The sequence below is a fragment of the Leopardus geoffroyi genome, chromosome C3 (assembly GCF_018350155.1).
Source record: "Leopardus geoffroyi isolate Oge1 chromosome C3, O.geoffroyi_Oge1_pat1.0, whole genome shotgun sequence".
NCBI classification, from domain to species: Eukaryota; Metazoa; Chordata; class Mammalia; order Carnivora; family Felidae; genus Leopardus; species Leopardus geoffroyi.
Genome location: NC_059338.1, coordinates 28,040,800 through 28,058,269, shown reverse-complemented (window position 1 = coordinate 28,058,269; position 17,470 = coordinate 28,040,800). Strand labels below are relative to the sequence as shown.

The 17,470-nt window shown below is 50.6% G+C and overlaps 2 protein-coding genes across 5 annotated transcripts in view; one reads left to right on the top strand and one right to left on the bottom strand.

Moving 5' to 3' along the window:
* Window positions 1-2,787, bottom strand: part of KDM5B (lysine demethylase 5B) — an 81,142-nt gene extending 78,355 nt beyond the window's left edge. For 2 of the 3 annotated variants that reach the window (XM_045456454.1, XM_045456453.1), the window contains exon 1: window positions 1,663-2,205. In XM_045456454.1, coding sequence (XP_045312410.1) covers window positions 1,663-2,190 — 528 coding nt within the window. In that variant the 5' untranslated portion in view covers window positions 2,191-2,205. Of the gene's footprint in view, window positions 1-1,662; window positions 2,206-2,378 lie in introns of those variants that run through there. The other variant, XM_045456455.1, reaches the window with a different exon arrangement.
* Window positions 791-16,942, top strand: LOC123586880 (alpha-1,3-mannosyl-glycoprotein 4-beta-N-acetylglucosaminyltransferase-like protein MGAT4E). 2 transcript variants are annotated; one of them, XM_045456457.1, is made up of 6 exons: window positions 791-1,187; window positions 13,042-13,125; window positions 13,407-13,566; window positions 14,297-14,444; window positions 14,820-14,916; window positions 15,753-16,942. In XM_045456457.1, the coding sequence occupies exons 4-6, from the start codon at window positions 14,319-14,321 to the stop codon at window positions 16,898-16,900; spliced, it is 1,371 nt and encodes a 456-aa protein (XP_045312413.1). In that variant the 5' UTR covers window positions 791-1,187; window positions 13,042-13,125; window positions 13,407-13,566; window positions 14,297-14,318; the 3' UTR covers window positions 16,901-16,942. The 2 variants fall into 2 exon arrangements, with proteins under 2 accessions (XP_045312413.1, XP_045312412.1); XM_045456456.1 differs by lacking the exon at window positions 791-1,187 and adding an exon at window positions 2,773-3,031.
* The last annotated feature ends 528 nt before the right edge of the window (window positions 16,943-17,470 follow it).

Below are 17,470 nucleotides of genomic sequence, written 5' to 3'. Positions count from 1 at the left end.
AAGACCCTTCTTCAAGAGCTACAACTTCTGGAAAGATTTCCCTTTTTGTGGTTATATCAACAACAAACTCTTTCCATTTGGCACAGGAGTTTTGTTAAACAAAGGACGAAGAAAGCCCCCCTCACACAAAGGAGGTCTCCAAAACAGAGCACTGGTTGTGTTTGTAGATTATTTGTGCCTCTTTAACACCCTTCCTCAGGCAGTAGAATGTACTACTCTCAATACAAAATGGTGGCCATCATGTCTGTCTGACATTCAGAATGGGAAAAGGCAACATGAGCACACATTTTGTAAAGCTTACTATTCCTATCCTAGCCAAGATGAGGAAATGGGTAGCCAAACCTAACCAGAGCCAACACTATCTTTTTGGGAAAGCGCCCTAGAAAAGGCACAGAGTAATAAAGTAAGATAAAGGGTTTACCCCAGCCCTTGCACACCACAATACCAACATGGAGGACAACTCTCACTCCCAGGAACCAGACTTCACACATTTTGGTTACCAAGAACTTAACCAAGTTGCCTCATTTCTGACTAAAATCCCACTAATGCAAATGTACAACATCCACACTCACCCTTCCTAGCAGATGACATAAAACTAAACTGCTAAATGTCTGAAACATGACCTATTCTTCAAGAATTAAAACCTTGGCTCTAATCAGCTCCGGCTGTAACTTCTGCAGGCCCCTTTGCACTCTAGAAGAAATGCACGTCCCTTAAGCAACAAGAATCAACCTTGTCCACTTGAGAGAAATGGTTCTATTTTCAAACATTTCCCCCATACGAGCTGACCAGTTATTTTCTGCCGCATAGATTTCATCTTCATTTTCAAACTTGTCCAAGAAAAACCAAAGTATGGTGCCCGTGTTTCAATTTGGGGGGGAGGGGGGAGGGAGACGGGAGAAAGGACGTATTAAGAGATCTCCCTCAAAACTGATTTCCAAACCCTAATGACTACATATAGAACCCCTGCAACTCCAAATGTCATTACAAAGAGCGAGCTTAAGAAAGAAAGGGATGGGAGGGGGGAATCTTCCTCCAATGGGGGTGGAAGTGGGGGTGGAGTGGGGGGCGGGGAAGAGTGGGGAGAAGATTCTTAAACTGTAGGAAAGGCAGTTCAACATCCTTCCCAACGGTCCCGGCCCGTCCAACCGTCCTTTAGGCCAACTCGGACTCCGATCATCCGCAAGGTGGGCAAAAAAAAAAAAGGGGTGTCGACGCGCACCCAGTTCCAGCCGGGGGTGGGGGGCGGGCGTGGGGGCCAGCGCAGGGCCGGCCGGGCTCTCCTCAGCGAACGTCGGAGCCAACGTTGGAGCCGTTAGGGATGACTTCAGCAGCACCCCACCCCTCACACACACAGCCCCCAGGCCCGAGGCGCTTTAGGCACGGCTCGCAGGGCTGAAGCGGGGCTGCATTTCAGCCTCCGGGGGTTGGGGTGGGGGGTGGGGGGCGCGGGAAGTGCGCGTTACGGCTTCGCAGGTCTCCAGGTCTGACATGTCCCCCTACCGCACGGCCTCGCCCCCCACCCCACCAACGCAGCCGAGACCTCCCCGGGGAGCCGGGCGGCCGGGCCAGAAGTCGGGTGTGTGCGCCGCCGGGCGGGCCCCGGACCCTCCGCCGCCGGTCCCGCTCCCCACCACCCCCAAGTGCCCCCCACACACTTACGCCCCCCACAACACCTCGGCTCCGGGGCCGGCCCCGCGGCTCCTCCCCGCCCCCCGGCAGCGCTGGACGCCCCCTCCTCGAGCCCGGCCCGGGGAACAGCAGGAAGCCCGGAGCCCGGGGGGCAAGGGGGTGCCCCGGCCCGCGGGGTGGGGCGCCCAGGTGAGGGCCGCTCCGGGCCGACGCCGCCACCACACAAAGGACCAGGGGCTCCCGCCGCCATATTGAAAACTTTCCTCCGCGCACGACAACTCGCAAGTCCCCCACCCCCACCCAGCACACACCCCCGCACCCCGGGGGAGGAGGCGAGCCCCGGCCCGCCGAGCAGCGCCGGGCCCGGCGCCCGCCCTCCTCGCCCGCGCCGCCGCCAGCCTCCGGCAGGAAGCACCCCCTCGCCCACCCCGGCCGCCACTCCATCCGGAACCGAACCCGAACCCCCGGCCGGGCCGCACACCCGTCCGCTCGGGCCGCGCGTCGCCCGGGGCCCTCGGGGTGGCACCGCCGAAGCGCCCGCTCTCCCACGCTCCTCATCTCCCACCCTGAAGAAGCCCCGTCCTCCTCCCCCGGCCTCAACTCCGACCCCGGGGCAGCCCCAAACTTGACGCGGCCTCCGGGGCGACCCCCGCTCCCCGCCCCCCGCGCCTCGGGCCTCCCCGGCCCGCGCGTCCTACCTCCCTCCCCCAGCCGCGAGCAGGATCCGGGGTGCCGGCGTGACTCACCGGCGGCGGCCGCACCTTACAGATCCCAGTCTGCTCGGCTATGGGCCGGATCTTGTGGATGAAAGCGAAGGGGTCCGCGAACTCTTCCCAGCTGGGCTCGAAGACCGGGCACTCGGGGGGAGGCAGGAACTCGCCCAGCGGGCCCGGGCCCCCGAGGGGCAGCGCCGGGCGCGGGCCCGGGGGCAGCGCGGTGGCCGGCTCCATCACCGCGGGTCGGGCACGGGCGAGGGCAGGGTGGGCTCCGGAACCGCGGCGGCGGGCTGCGCTGGGTCCGAGACGGGTGCAGACGCGACTCCGGCAACGGCAAGTCCGACTTGTACTAGCAACGGCAGCACCTTGGGCTTTTTCAGCCTTCCTCCGACGACGTCTTGCCGCTAACCCACGCCGTGCGCCTCCGCCGCCACGGCGAGGAAAAAGAGTCCCACCCCCACCCCCACCCACCCCCACCCCGCGCCGAGCTCCCGGCCCCGCCCCCGAATCGGGCGGGGCCCGGGCCTTCGGCCTCGGGATGAAGTTGATCCTTACGGTCCAGTTGAGCTAACATTTATTGACCATTTACTACGTGCCAGAGTCCCTTCCCTCAAGAAGTTAATACTCTGGTGGAGAAGATCGGACACATAAATGGATTATGTCAGTCATGTCAGTACACTGTGGTAGGTGCCATAACAGAAGTATATACACTTAGTAAAACCTGGGGAGGGGCCGAAGGTATTAGGCATAATGGGGAAGGATTTTCTAGTAGGGGGACCGGCTTGAAAGTAAGAATAAAATGGAGGTGAGAAAACACTAGTTATAATGTTAATAATAAGCTAACACTCTTGAGCACTTGCATATCCTGGGCACTGTTCTAAGTGCTTTGCATAATTAATCATTTAATCTACACAACAACCCTTTGAGGCAGGTACTCTTACTTCCATTTTACAAATAAGGACAGTGAGGCACAGGTTGTTTAAGCAATTTGCCCAAATTCACACAGCTAACAAGTGATAGAGACTCCCATCTTTTGGAATGAGAGGTGTTACAGAGAAAAGAGTGGTCCGGGAGCAAAATAATGGCAAGGTTGAGCGTGAGAGAAGCCAAAGACTTTAAAAACAATCCAGTTGAGAAACTATGGTGCCTAAATTAAGGCAGCAGTGCTATTCATTCGGAAGAATGCATGCCAATGTAGGAGATAAAATTAGGACATAGTGATAAATTGGGGAAGGACACTAAGGTATCCAGGATGATTCAGGTGTCTAGGTACATGCCTGAATGGTTGCTGGTGCACGGACATTGCCAATGCATTTCCCTAGATTATATAAATGAGGAGGTATGAGGAGGGAGATCATGTGTTCACTTCTGGATATGTTGAGTTTGACGTGTCTTCGGTACAGTTGGAAATATCCGACAGGCTGAATAGTATAAATCCGAAGGGGAGAGATCAGAAATAGAGATGTAAATCTAGAGTTATTAGCATATGACTGATAGCTATTAATTATCTAATGCTAATCTAATACTGTGTGAAAGCATTGTTGTAAATGCTTTGCGTGTATTTGTGTATTAGCTCATTGAATCTACACAACCATCCCGTTGGGTAGGTACTACTATTACCCCTATTTTGCAGAGCAAGCAATGGAGACACAGAGAGGTTAAGTAATTTTAAAAGTTAAGAACATTTTTGAGGCATGGGTGGGGTGTGTGTATGTAGGGTGAGTGCCTAGTGTCCTGCCCAGGAAAGGGGAGAGAGGAAATTTAACAAGTAGGACCTCAACACTAAAAAGATCTCTTTCATCCAGAAAGCAGCCAAACCCATGGAAGTATCATTTGGACCAACAGCGTCCTAGCTCTGTTTTCAGATTCACCTAGATGAAAGAAGTCTCTCTTATCCTTAAGGGTTCTTCAAGTTAAAAAGTGGGGAGGAGAGAAGCCTCCTCTTCAACAAACTCTTCCCAGAGATACTTGGCCCCATGTTTTGGGGGCCCATGTTTAAACTGTTTGTTTAAAAAGGGCCAGGGCCTTGCAGAAGGTACTCCTTTTCTTGGCTCTCTAGGGCTTCGGACCTACATAAACCTTTTTTGCTCTCCACTGCAACGGAGACTTAAGCCAAGGGGCAGCTGGCATCCTACTAGAGAAAAGTCATCAATGTAAGATAGAGATGAGATAAAATTATAATAAAATGTCAATGGTAGAACCTAAGTGGTGGGCGTACAGGAATTTGCTGCAAATTTTTTTTAACTTTGCTGAATATTTTAAATTCTTCCATAATAAAATGTTCGGGAGAAGAATCATTGCTGCTCTTTGCCATGGCTGTATTTGCTTTTGAGGGTTTTGCTGCAGTTGATTTCCTGTCATGTGCTCTTTCCTGGGAGAACGTTAAGACTATTTTCACACTTAACATTGGCATCCTTCAAGCCGGATAAGTATAACTTTGAGAAAAATTCTAGACTTGTATCAGTGATGACTATTAACTGAGGTGCACAGGAAGAATGAGCCTGGGATAATCTTTCCCAATCCTCAGCCGTGTACTAGAACTCCCTCACGCTCCCAACTCCCAAGCTCTCTCCATTTCCGGTATTGACCCTAAGTGATGAGATTTTGTTGCTCCCAGATCTGGCAGCAGCTGTTTGGCTCCCCGAGGACCCGATGTGACGTTGAGGGAGGGGGCGGTTGCCAGGGTAGTCAGGGGAACCTAGGGACCCAGAGGGCTCTCCGGGAAGGCGACAACTCCCCCCGCCCCGCAGAAGACGCTTCCCTTGCCCTTTATGATGTGTGTTTACATGGGCGGAGGGATCCCTCCCCAGCTGACAGCCACACCGCGGCCGGCTCTTCTTTTTTTAAAGAGCCTAGCCACAGGCAGTGATTGGCCAAGGCCAGGGCCGCATCAGCCTCCGGGGGCGGGGCCGGGGCCGCATTGTCTCGTCTGGGGCTGGCCGGACGCCCCAGAGGCCGGACCTGGGCAACCCCGGCTCGGAGGTCCCGGGGCTGGGTCTCCCGGAGGCCTTGGGAGCGAGGCCTGGGCGGGGTCCGGTTTGGCTTGCTCGGGGAGAGCGGGGTTGGAGCCCAGGCAGCCGGAGCGGAACCAAGCCCCGCTCCGAGTGCCACGTCTCCAGGAACCCCCTCCTTACTCTTGGACAACACTCCGCCCCACCCGGGCCGCCGTCCCCCAAACTACCCCTATTTGTGCTGCCCCAGATCCTTTGGACACAGGCTCAGGGGGCTCCCTCCTCATCCGCCCCCTCCGTCCGCAGGCCTCATTCCGCGAGCCCGCCCCGCCCCCGGCCTGCGCCCCAGATCTGCAGCCTTCGCCCCTAGATCCGCCCGCCTGGTGATGAGGCGCTCCCCGCGTTCCTTCCGGTCTCGGCGACTGGACGACCACGCTCCAGGGTTGCGAACTAGGGGAGCGACTTTCTCCCTTCCCCTCCCACCTCCAGCCGCCAGTCCCCCGCGCTCTCCCGGGGGACGGGGCTCCGGGACGGAGGGCCGGCCCGGCTCCCCAGCAGCCTGGGAGGGGGCGGTGGCCCGCGCAGCACGTAGCGCACGTGTAGGGGCCGCTCTCCACCCCCTCCGCAGCCCGCGGCCTCCGACCACTCTCCCGGGCACCGGGTGTCTGCGGTGCGCCTGCCTTCCGCCCCGAACCCCCAGTGTCTGCGTCCTCCAAACACTGCACCCCTTCTCACACCACCCTTCCCTTCCCAGCCCTGCTGATCCTCTCCTCTCTTTCTCCCTTCCCCCCAATTTCCCCAGTGCACGGGCCTTTCCTCAGACTCTTCACAGTTTGTCTCAGCTCCTCCGATTCAATGCCATCTTCTCTCTCCCCCACCACTTTTGGTGTCCTGGAATGTTTGGTGTCAGATGTCCCCTGTGGGAACCCACAATCCATGAGATCTCGAGATGAGCTGCAGCCTGTTTGGCCTCCCTGTTTTATTTATTTCGTGTACTCCCACAGCGTCTCGTTACTACTCTCTGTTACTGCAATCATAACTCGGGATTTGTCTTTTTAACACTGCCCTCTTCCCTTACACCCGCCTCTCCTCCGGATTGGAGCCGCTGGAGGGAAGGAGTAATGGTCTCTAGCCCTGGCACCAGGCACGTGGTAGAAACTTCACAAATATTTGTTCAAGGGAAAGGGAAGTGGCCTTGAGTGTCTGTAGCTCCTACTGGCTGAGGATGGAGCTTTGGACAGGACAGGAGAAGCATCTGGTTGCTCAGGTGAAGCAGGAAGAGATCTCACAATAGATCAGTATGTGGGGGATGGGGGAGCCCACATAGTGGGATAAACCCATCTTCCCCCATTCCCTGCCATGCTCGTTTCCCAGGAACCAGCAAACCCTCCTCCTCTGCTAGACTTTCTCTTGTGTGGGACTTCTGTGTTCCCTATTCTACCCTACCCCCAGCTGTGGGGACTGTCTTTTCAGATCAGCTCATCCCACGACAAGGGTCTCATCTCTGGGCTTCTGTCCCTGGGAAGTTGGGTCTGGATCCTGGGGAGACACCTGATAACTAAATCCCCATCTTCTCCTCCTTCCCATGTTTTCTTCCTCCCCAGTTCTGGGATCCCTTCTCTGCTGACTCAGACCAAGGGGATCCAGGGTTCAGCGCTTTGGTTGACCTGGGTGTGAAGGGTGTGGGGCCCAGGAGCTAGGCCCTTGCCTGGGCCCGGTCCCCAGGGAGCCTCCAACAGACACTGGCAAGTGGGGCAGTTCCCACGGTGAGTGGCCAGCCCTGCCCATGGGGTGGGGAGGGGCAGAGTTACCCACACAGGGCTTCAGGGTGTTTCCTCCCCTTCTGGTTGGACCACTTTAGAGGCCCTAGACTCTTTCTCAGAGCAACCTTGTGCAGAGAAGCTGAGAGGCAGAGGGAAATTCACGTTCCCTGTTCATCCTGGGGCGCCACCACCCCAACTAAGGGCTCTGGACTGGGGCACCCCTCGCAGCATGCCCTATGGCCTTGGATAGTTGGAATGTTTGGAATTCTCTGTGTCCAAGATGAAAGTCTTCCAACACAAAGAAAATGGCTTCTACACTAATTATGTCAGAACTTCTGGAAGCACTACCGAATCTCCTACGCTCATTTGAAATTCAGTGTTGACCAAATCCGGTTGAGTGGCCAACACAGGGTCAGACACACTAAACGCTAAATGGTAATTCTTTCTTCTCTCCCCTGGAAGGAAGGGGTGATATATGAACAACCTGAAATACTGTTCTGACATGAATAAGACAGGGCCAGTGGCTGGGGGTACATAGTCTCTTAGACGTATCAACACTATGAGGTAGGGGGTTTCAGTGTCATCGCTTTTCAGATGGAGAAATTGAGACTCGGAAAGGTTAATTAGCCAAAGCCACACAGATAATAACAGCGTTAGGACTAGAATGATGATCCTAAAGCCTTTGATCATCCCCAAACATCAAGGTGATTTCTCTAAAGCTCAGAATCTCACACCCGCTGCCCCTTAACCTGCCAACATGTATCCATTCTCTCCCCTAAGCCTCAGTGGCTTCACACTTCTTGACTTTGTTTATATACCAAGAGTTTCACAAAAGTTTCACAAAACAGTACTGGCCCTTACACAGCGATACACAAACATGCTGATCGAGACCCATGAAGCTGGTTTTATAACCCATGAACGGATTGCGGCCTCAGTTTGAAAAATGCTGCTCTGTAGCTAGTTTTTCCTGCTGAGTGGGCAGCTTTCAAGATGATCTAGACCAAGCAGTGAGTTTTCTTTACTGGTACCTGTATAATCTTACATTTTAGCCATTGCCCCTCCCCCCTCATGTCTTCTGTAAGTCCTCCAGAATATGGACCACATCATATACAAAATCAGTCATCAGCTCTTTTCTCTTCCGTCTGTTTTTCATTGCAATCGATTCATTTTCCTCCTACCCCTGACCACAGCACTTGAACCCCAGGGATCACTTTGTGCCTCATATTTTTAGCACCTTATCCCAGACAGGTGCCTGGTATAAAACCAGGATCTAGCATGGTCTTTCAGTTTCCCAAGACCTGACTTGGAGCAGTGGCCAAAGACTCAAATGCCTACAGGGGGCACGGTAAATGAGGAAAGTCAGCCAGGTAGAGTAGGAAACTGAGAATGCACGTCCGGCTACCAGGGCCGTCACTAGTCAGGCCAGGGTGGCAGCAAGTTGCAATTTTTCAAGAGAGGCCAAAAGTCTAGGTTTTTATACAAGCTCCCTTAATTTTTAATTTTTTTAACGTTTATTCATTTTTTTAATTTTATTTTTTTTAATTTACATCCACATTAGTTAGCATGTAATGTTTATTCACTTTTTTGAGAGACAGAGACAGAGCACAAGCAGGAGAGGGACAGAGAGGCACACACACACACACACAGAATCTGAAGCTCCAGGCTCCAGGCCCTGAGCTGTCAGCACAGAGCCCGACGGAGGGCTCGAACCGCGAACCGTGAGATCACGACCTGAGCCAAAGTTGGATGCTTAACCGACTGAGCCACCCAGGCGCCCCAAGTTCCCCTAGTTTCTACATATTCAATCTTCAAACAAATTTTTTTTTAAAAAAAAGTCTGTGAGCCAATCAAACAAGCTTGTGATCAGACCACGTTCTGTGTGGAGCCACCTGCTCTGGAGAGGCTAGGGGGATGATGCACTTCAGACCTTCAGAAAGAACAATGGTTGCCAAGGGAGCACTAGCTGAGGCACCCAGAGAGAAATGCTGGAATGGAGGTGGGCTTCTGCTGCATCCCTACCCTGTGGGTCAGGTTCAGCCTCCTAGGCTTAAAGGAGAACTCTGACTTCCAGCAAAGTCTGGAGCCCACACCCAGGACATACGATAGCAAGAGGCACAGTGTCATAGATGGCCAACCCATAACTGCAATGTTGATGAGGGACCTGGGGGGTGTCCTTGCTTTTTAATATTTCCTCCATCCCTCAACTTTTTGCCTCCTCTAAAGCCCTCAGAGAAGCGGAAATCAAATGACAAGCTATGGAAAGGTTCTCAAAGTGCTGTGCATCAGTGTAAGAATCTAAAAGTAAAATTAGGGTGAAGGCTTAGGAATTAAAGTAAGGCGGACCTCCCAGATACGAGGGAAAAGAAGACAGTGCCGTCATGGTTGAAAACGATACTTGTTCCTTATAATAAAAAAGCTAACATTTGTTGAATGTTTGCCATGTGCTACGCATTTTTGTGTGAATGATCTCTTAAAATCTTCTTAAGAACCCTTGAGAATAGGCATCATTTTTATCTTCATTTTCTAGATGAATGACTGGGATTCAGAGAGGCTGAGTCACTTAGCCAAGGTCACATAGCCAGGAAGTTTAGCAGAACCAGGTTCTGCCCAGGCTGTCTGCGTCCAGAATCTGTGCTCTTAACCATCACCCACATATTGCCCTCCCCTGTTACACCAAACAGTCCTGGCACTGCGGTGTCCCTGACACCTAGCACAGTGTGTGTTGAAGAAATACATGGTCACTCACCGTTGTCACATAATGCCTGACAATTAGTGAGTTTATAAATACTCGTTGAGCATGTTCTCTGGGCCAATTACTATGCAAAATGCTGTAGACATAGCATTGAATAAAACGAAGTCCCCGCCTTTCAAGGACTTATATTCTAGTCTAGTGGATAGAGACAGACAATAAACACATACAGGTAAGATGGTTTCTGGTAGAAATCAATGCTAAGGAAAACAGGATATGTGATGGAGTGATGGGAGGCTGGGTGGGAGGCGTGGTGAGTGGCTACTTTAGGCACAGTGACTGCAGGCAGGGAGAGTATCTGGGCTCACATTTGAATGTTGGGAAGAAGATGGCTCTTGGGACCTCTACAGAGGATAGCTCCAGGAAGAGGAGTACCATATATGGAGACCTGAGTCTGCAAAGAGCTTGAAATGTCCAAGGGATGATGCTCCTCCCCACAAGAAAGCCAATGGGTCGGGGGAGATGAAGTCAAAGAGGCAGGCAAAGGGCTAGATCAGACAGGATCTTGTAGGCCATGGTCAGGAGTTTGGGTTTCATTTTTCAGCCACAAGTCATTGGAGAATTGTAGGCCAGGGAGGGATAGCATTTGATTTGCAATTTTAAAAGGTCTCTCTCACTGCCATGTGGAGAATAGATGACAGGAGAATGAGGGCGGAGGTGAGGAACCAATTAGAAGGTGTTTGCAATAGTCCAGGCAGGAGACGACTGTGGCCCAGACTCAGGTGGTAGTGGTACAGGTGGTGCGAAAAGGTCCTGCTGTGGATGCATTTTGGAGGAAAGGGTAACAGGACTGATTAGATTGAACGTAGAGTGTTCAAGGGAGAGAGGCACCGAGGATGGCTTCTAGATTTTTCCCCTGAGTAAATGGGCAAATGGTGGTGCTATTTAGGGAGATGGGGAAAGCTTGTGGAGGAAAAGATTCGGGATATAGGGGGGCACCTGGGTGGTTCAGGCTGTTAAGTGTCTGACTTCAGCTCAGGTCATGGTCTTACAGTCTGTGGATTCAAGCCCCGCGTCAGGTTCTGTGCTGACAGCTCAGAGCCCGGAGCCTGCTTGGGATTCTGGGTCTTCCTCTCTCTCTGCCTCTCCCCAACTTGTGCTCTCTCTCAATAATAAATAAGCAAACTTTAAAAACTTATTTAAAAGAAAGATTGGGGGGCGCCTGGGGGGCGCAGTCGGTTAAGCGTCCGACTTCAGCCAGGTCACGATCTCGCGGTCCGTGAGTTCGAGCCCCGCGTCAGGCTCTGGGCTGATGGCTCAGAGCCTGGAGCCTGTTTCCGATTCTGTGTCTCCCTCTCTCTCTGCCCCTCCCCCGTTCATGCTGTCTCTCTCTGTCCCAAAAATAAATAAACGTTGAAAAAAAAATTAAAAAAAAAAAAAAAAGAAAGATTGGGGATATATGAAGATCTATGTTTCTGTTTTGACTCTGTTAAAGCTGAAATACCTTTTATTCATCCAAATGGAGATGTTCAATAGTCGAGTAACCTGGAGCTCAGGACAGGAGTCAGGGCTGCAGACAAGATCTGCCCTGGGTCATCAGCGTGTGTGTATGTCTATGTATATGCCCACAAGCTTATATATGTAAAAGCCTACAGATATGGAATAATGTATACACACACACACACTCACACGCACACATATATTGTAGATATGAAGATAGTTATACACACACATGCATGTATAATATATAGTACTTAAAACCATGGGACTGGGTAAGATCACCCAAGGAGAGCATATAGGAAGAGAGCCAAGGGCTGAGTCCTAGGATCCTCCTCCATTTACAGGTTGGGAAGAGGATGAGCCAGGAAAGAAACAGAAGGGTCAGTGTGGGCAAGAATGATGTTAGGGAAGAAAGCATTTCAAGGAGGAAGTAGTCAACCATGTCAAAAGTTGCAGAGAGGTTGAGTAAGATGAGAGAAAATGTGAAATGAAGTGGGGCTAAATAATAAAGGCAATGCTCTCAAGGAGTTGTGCTGTGTTGGGGTTCCAGAGGAGTGGGCAGAATTTGGACAGAACGTGAATTTAGAGAGGAATTTTGCTTTTTTTTTTTTTTTTTTTTTTTTTTTTTCCCATTGGGAGATAGTAGAGCTCCTGGTCAAGATGATGGGAATGGTCCAGCAGAGAGGGAGTAGAGGGTAACGCAGAAGAGAAAGAGGGTCATTGCAGGGGTGCAGCACCCTGAGCCGGTGAGGGGGAGTGGGAGTCAGGGCACAACTCCCTGAGGAGGAGAGTGTGGAGTTGAGGTTCAGGGAAGTGGAAGGCATGGTGGAGGGGAGGTTTGATAGTTCCCCGTATCTCTTTTCTCTATTAAAAGATGCTGATGGTGGGGCGCCCGGGTGGCTCAGTCGGTTGGGCGTCCGCCTACGGCTCAGGTCATGATCTCACGGTTTGTGAGTTCGAGCCCCTCGTCGGGCTGTGTGCTGACAGCTCAGAGCCTGGGGCCTGCTTCAGATTCTGTGTCTCCGTCTCTCTCTGCTTCTCCCCACTCACGCTCTGCCTCTATCTCTCAAAAATAAATAAGCATTAGAACAATTGTTTTTAATTAAAAAAAAAAAAAGATGCTGATGGTGGTCTTTGGAATGAATAATAATAGCTGGCAATAATTAAGCACACGCTGCTCCCCTGTAAGGCCGGCACACGCATCCCTGCGATGGTAGGGGAGTAGGTGGAGAGGACACAAGGGTAACATCACAGAGGGAGCTTAACTCCAAGCCGGAACGCTGGAGAGGCCTCAGGTTGCTCTGCCCGGCCTCACCTTCTCTGTCATTACACCTGAGTGACTGGCGCTCCGCACCCCAGTTCCTCTTTTTCTCTCTCTCCTGCCTCTCCCAGAAGTCTGTGGGACTCACGAGGCTAAATGAGGGCAGTACTCTGGCTGTGACTGGCAAATGACACAGGAGGTGCAGAGGAGAACTGAGCTATGGCTGTGGCAGTGAACTCCTTCAGCTGTCATTGTAGAGCCTTTTTTTCAACGTTTATTTATTTTTTTTTATTTTTGGGACAGAGAGAGACAGAGCATGAACGGGGGAGGGGCAGAGAGAGAGGGAGACACAGAATTGGAAACAGGCTCCAGGCTCTGAGCCATCAGCCCAGAGCCCGACGCGGGGCTCGAACTCACGGACCGCGAGATCGTGACCTGGCTGAAGTCGGACGCTTAACCGACTGCGCCACCCAGGCGCCCCTGTAGAGCCTTTTTAATCAAGCTATGTATCCTTGTATTTTTGTCCTAGAGAAAAGAAGCCCATCTCCTTGACATCGAGTGCTTTGTATCTGAATCACCTAAGTGACTCAAAGTCCTGACTTAAGGAAACCAGGTAAGAAAAGTTTACTCTGTGAAGCCTTCCTACCATGTATAAGTTTTATGTTTATAATTCTTATCAAGAAGCTAAATGGCTAAGGGAGAGAAGGGTATTAACCTCTATCAAAATGCTGCACTGGCAGGTTCCAGAAAACAGGGAGATTGGAGAATATTATAGCCTCAGGAGCACAGAAATTATCAACTGCAATTTCTTTTCTTTTGTGTACTGACTGTATAAGGGGACAGAATCAAGAGCAGGTGACGAGGCATATTAAAACCTTTCCTTTGATCATTTAGAAACAACCAGGGAAATACATTCTCACCGGAGAAAAGGCACTAACAGAGGAAGAGAGCAGAAGACAAGTGCTTTTGAGGCTGAATAAGCCTGAAGTCAAAGCTCAACATTCATGAAAGGATTTTTTTCATTCTAAGTTAACAGATTCATGTTCTGATCAAGGTATGTGAATGAGATTAAAAGTTGGAATAAATTAAGGATATCCTTTATTAAAGAGTAATGAAGGCACCACATTGCTTAGTATTTAGCAATACTTTAAGTTCAGCTATTTTATTTATTTTGAGAGAGCGAGCGAGCAGGGGAGGGGCAGAGAGAGAAGGAAAGAGAGAAACCCAAGCAGGCTCCACACTGTCAGTGCAGAGCCCAGTGCAGGGCTCGATCATGATCTGAGCCGAAATCAAGAGTTGGATGCTTAACCGACTGAGGCCCCCAGACACCCCAAGTTCAGCTATTTTAATAAACTGACTTTTGTTTAAAAAAAACAAGGGTAGGTGGTGGCCATCTGTTTCCTAAGATAAAGGAGCCTCATCACTGAAGCCCCAGCTGACCTTCATCATTTTGAAAAGGGAAAACTTTGGGAAAGTTGAATCTCCAAACAAACCTATAAAGAGAAAGCAACAAAGGCCACAGGACAGGTGACCTTCCTTCTTTAGGTCAGGGAATAAGGCTATATTCCATCAGGTCCCCAACTCAGATAAGAAGGCAGGCTTTGGAAATAAGTTAACAATGATGAAGAGGAAGGATAGAATATGGGGGATTGTGAGGGGGAAAGCTTCCAGGAGACAAAGGAGAAGTTCTCGGCATAGATGGATGGATGGATGGATGGATGGATGGATGGATGGGTGGATGGGGAGAGTCCCCAGCTGCTTTACATGTTGACTTTTTGCTATAGGAACCGTATCCCATCAGACACCATGCGGTGTTCCATCAGGCGCGGCATCATAACCTCAGTGGGCATTGGGTTCCTGTGGCTCCTCGTCACTTTGAAAACCCCCAGGGAAACTGAAGATGTTCAAAACGTGATGGCTTTCAAAGGCCAAGTAGCAACCCTTGCTCTCAGTGTGGGAATTGAGGATGTAGGGAGGGAATGGTGTGGACAGGTAGATTCTCAAAGCACCTGCTCCCTTGCACCTGCGAGCAGGAAGCTCCAAAGGGAGTTGGGATATGAACCTGGACCCATCGGTCCATAAAGAAGCTGCTCCCCCAACCCCAATATTTGTTAAGGTAAGGAAGAGAGCAAATAGTGCGCGAGCCCTCATTGCTTTGGCCAGTGGTCAAGCATCCTGAGAATGTGCTGGGCTCACTCTAGGGAGAGTTCCTCTTTCCTGGAAAAGCTTATGAGAATCCTCTAGGGGGCTAAACACTCTTCTTTTTATGAAAGGAGGTACATGTTTTGCTTTTTGTCAATGATCTAGGAGGACAGTTATGGCAAAAGAAAAGATGTGAGACTGCTGGAAGGCTGGCAGAATCATACCTTCCAGTATATTAAGACAATTCAGCAGAGAAGAAAGAGTGAGTTCCAAGGAGGGGAGTGGGGTACGCTGAGGGAAGTAGGGACGTCAAGAGAAGGTAGCTAGGAAGGAAAGAAGAAGGGTGAGGAAAAAAGGCAGGGCTGCTCCCAGGAATATTGGAATCTGGCAGACAGTTCAGGAATGAGGAAGAAGGAGGGAAAAGATCATTGTTACAGGAAGGCAGTATCACTGGACTAGAGAACATTTAGATTAGAAGGGGCCTTAGAGCCATAGTCCAAATCCCTCAGTTTTGTGAGTCAGGACCTAAGCTCAGGAGTGAAGGGACTTGCTCGAGGTCACACAGTCAGTGGTGGAACTGGGACAAGAACGTAGGGCTCTTGACTTATGGAGAAGCGCTTTTCCTTTCACCTAAAGCTGAGCTTTGGGAAGATGAACTGTAAAACAAAAAGAATTATAGTAACTATAATGTTAGCTAATACTCCCGAGCACTCAAACCACGTGCTACAAAATTCTGGCTCAAAGACGACTCAAAGGGACCCACAGGGACTCAGCATCACCTAGTTTAGTGCTTCTCAGACTTTAATGTGCATTGAAGGTACTTGGTGATACTGTTAAAAGGCAGTTTATCTAGGAACCCAGATTCTGCTTTTCCAATAAGCTTCCAGATAAGATTGATGTTGTTGGACTAAGGACCATATTCTGAGCAGCAATGATCTAAACACCCCCTCTACCAAAAGAGAGCACAGATGGGAACTAGAAGAGGGAAGAAAGGAACAGAGAAGGTCCCAGAGAGCATCCCAACCCTTAACCCTTTGACTACCTTCACTACCAAACCCGACGTCCTCTGACAATTGTCCCTATTTTGCCTCTCCTTAGCGTGGCTGACAGTGGGGATCTCCTCAGTGCCACGACCAGATCAAAGCGGCCTCTTGTACACCCTGGTCTCTCTGTTCCGTGCTTCCTCTAAGATCGAGCAGAAACGTCTCACAGTACTGGTTCATCTGGCACATTCTGACCTCACCGGGCTCAGAGAAACCATTGCCCATATTTCAAACCTCTTCAGCCCACAGATCTTGTCAGGGAAGCTGCTACTGATTCATGCTCCATCTGATGCCTACCGCACCACGGATGACATGAGGAAGGAGGCCCACCGTGGGGAATTCTACTCCAAGCGGAATAGAGATCATGCCTTCCTCATGAGCTTTGCCGCAAAGCTCTCTGAATACTTCCTGTTGCTGGAGGACAATGTCCTTTGTGCCCCCAACTTTATCACCCACATTCATTGGAAGGTGGACACAACGAGGTCCGACCCATGGGTGCTACTGGAGTTCTCTAATATGGGCTTCCTCGGCAAACTCTTCCACAGCAGGGACCTCCCACTCCTGGCTCATTTCCTCCTCCTCTTCTACAAGGAAAAGCCCCTTGACAGACTGATCCCCCACTTCCGTACCCTCCTAGCTCAGAAAAACCCAATCCTCTGCAGACCATTCCTTTTCTACCACAGGTTCTCCTACTATACCTCCAGTGACAGTCAGAAGGCCACGCCAGTCCGGAAAAAGAACCCCTATGGTCCTGACAACCCACCCGCAGCCATTTTCACAGATATGAAGGTTTTTGATGTTCATTTCCCCTGGAAGGCCTACACTCTGGATGAGTCATTCTTCTGGACCCAAAATGTTAGTGCAGGGAACCACCTGACAGTCATTTTGAAGCATCCAGCGAACTTGAGCAGAGTGCAAGTGTTGACAGGCACCATCGTGGATGGAAAGCATGCCCTAGAGAAGGGGCAAGTGGAGCTGGGCTATGACCCCGAGGGAATGCCTCAATACTGTACCAGCTTTGCCTTGCTGGGCCATCTCTTGGAAGGGCAGGTGAATCAGGAGATATTCAAAAGTACGGGGTACGATGTGAGCTGTGTAAGGCTGGTGGTGAAAGCTAATCAGGTTGGCGGTCTCATAATCAGGCATATTTACCTCTGGGAGGAAAATCCCAAAGATATGGAAGCAGCTCAGAGTTGGAGATAAATCACTAAGGATGTGAAAAATTAAAGTTGTGAAGCTGTTCCATTCCAGCCTGAGTGACATGGGGAGATAGATGTCAGGGAATGAGGGACAGGGAGAGAAGACTCTATGATGCTTTTGGTGCCACCATGATGTTAAGAGACCTGTTCCTTTTTCTCCCCAAACAAGTAATTCATAAATATATATATGTATATATATATATATAAATATATGAATTTATATATATATGTAAAGCTTTTAATGTTTATTTATTTATTATTTTAAGTAGGCTCCACACCCAACATGGGGCTTGAACTCATGAGCCTGAGATCAAGAGTTGCATGCTGTACGGACTGAGCTGGCTGGATGCCCTATAAGGTGATTCTTATAGGTTATCTTTTTCTGGGAGCAGATATAGCTTAGCCCAACTTGGGGAATGGCCTTGGTCACTCCCAGAATGTTTAGATTTGGGGGATGCTGAGATGAGCACAGAGTGTTTGTGTGTGTGCGTATAAACACATATATTGACACACAGTCAGAGGTGGGGAGATGTAATGTGGTGGTAGGAGGGTAAATGGGGAAATCATGGGGTGT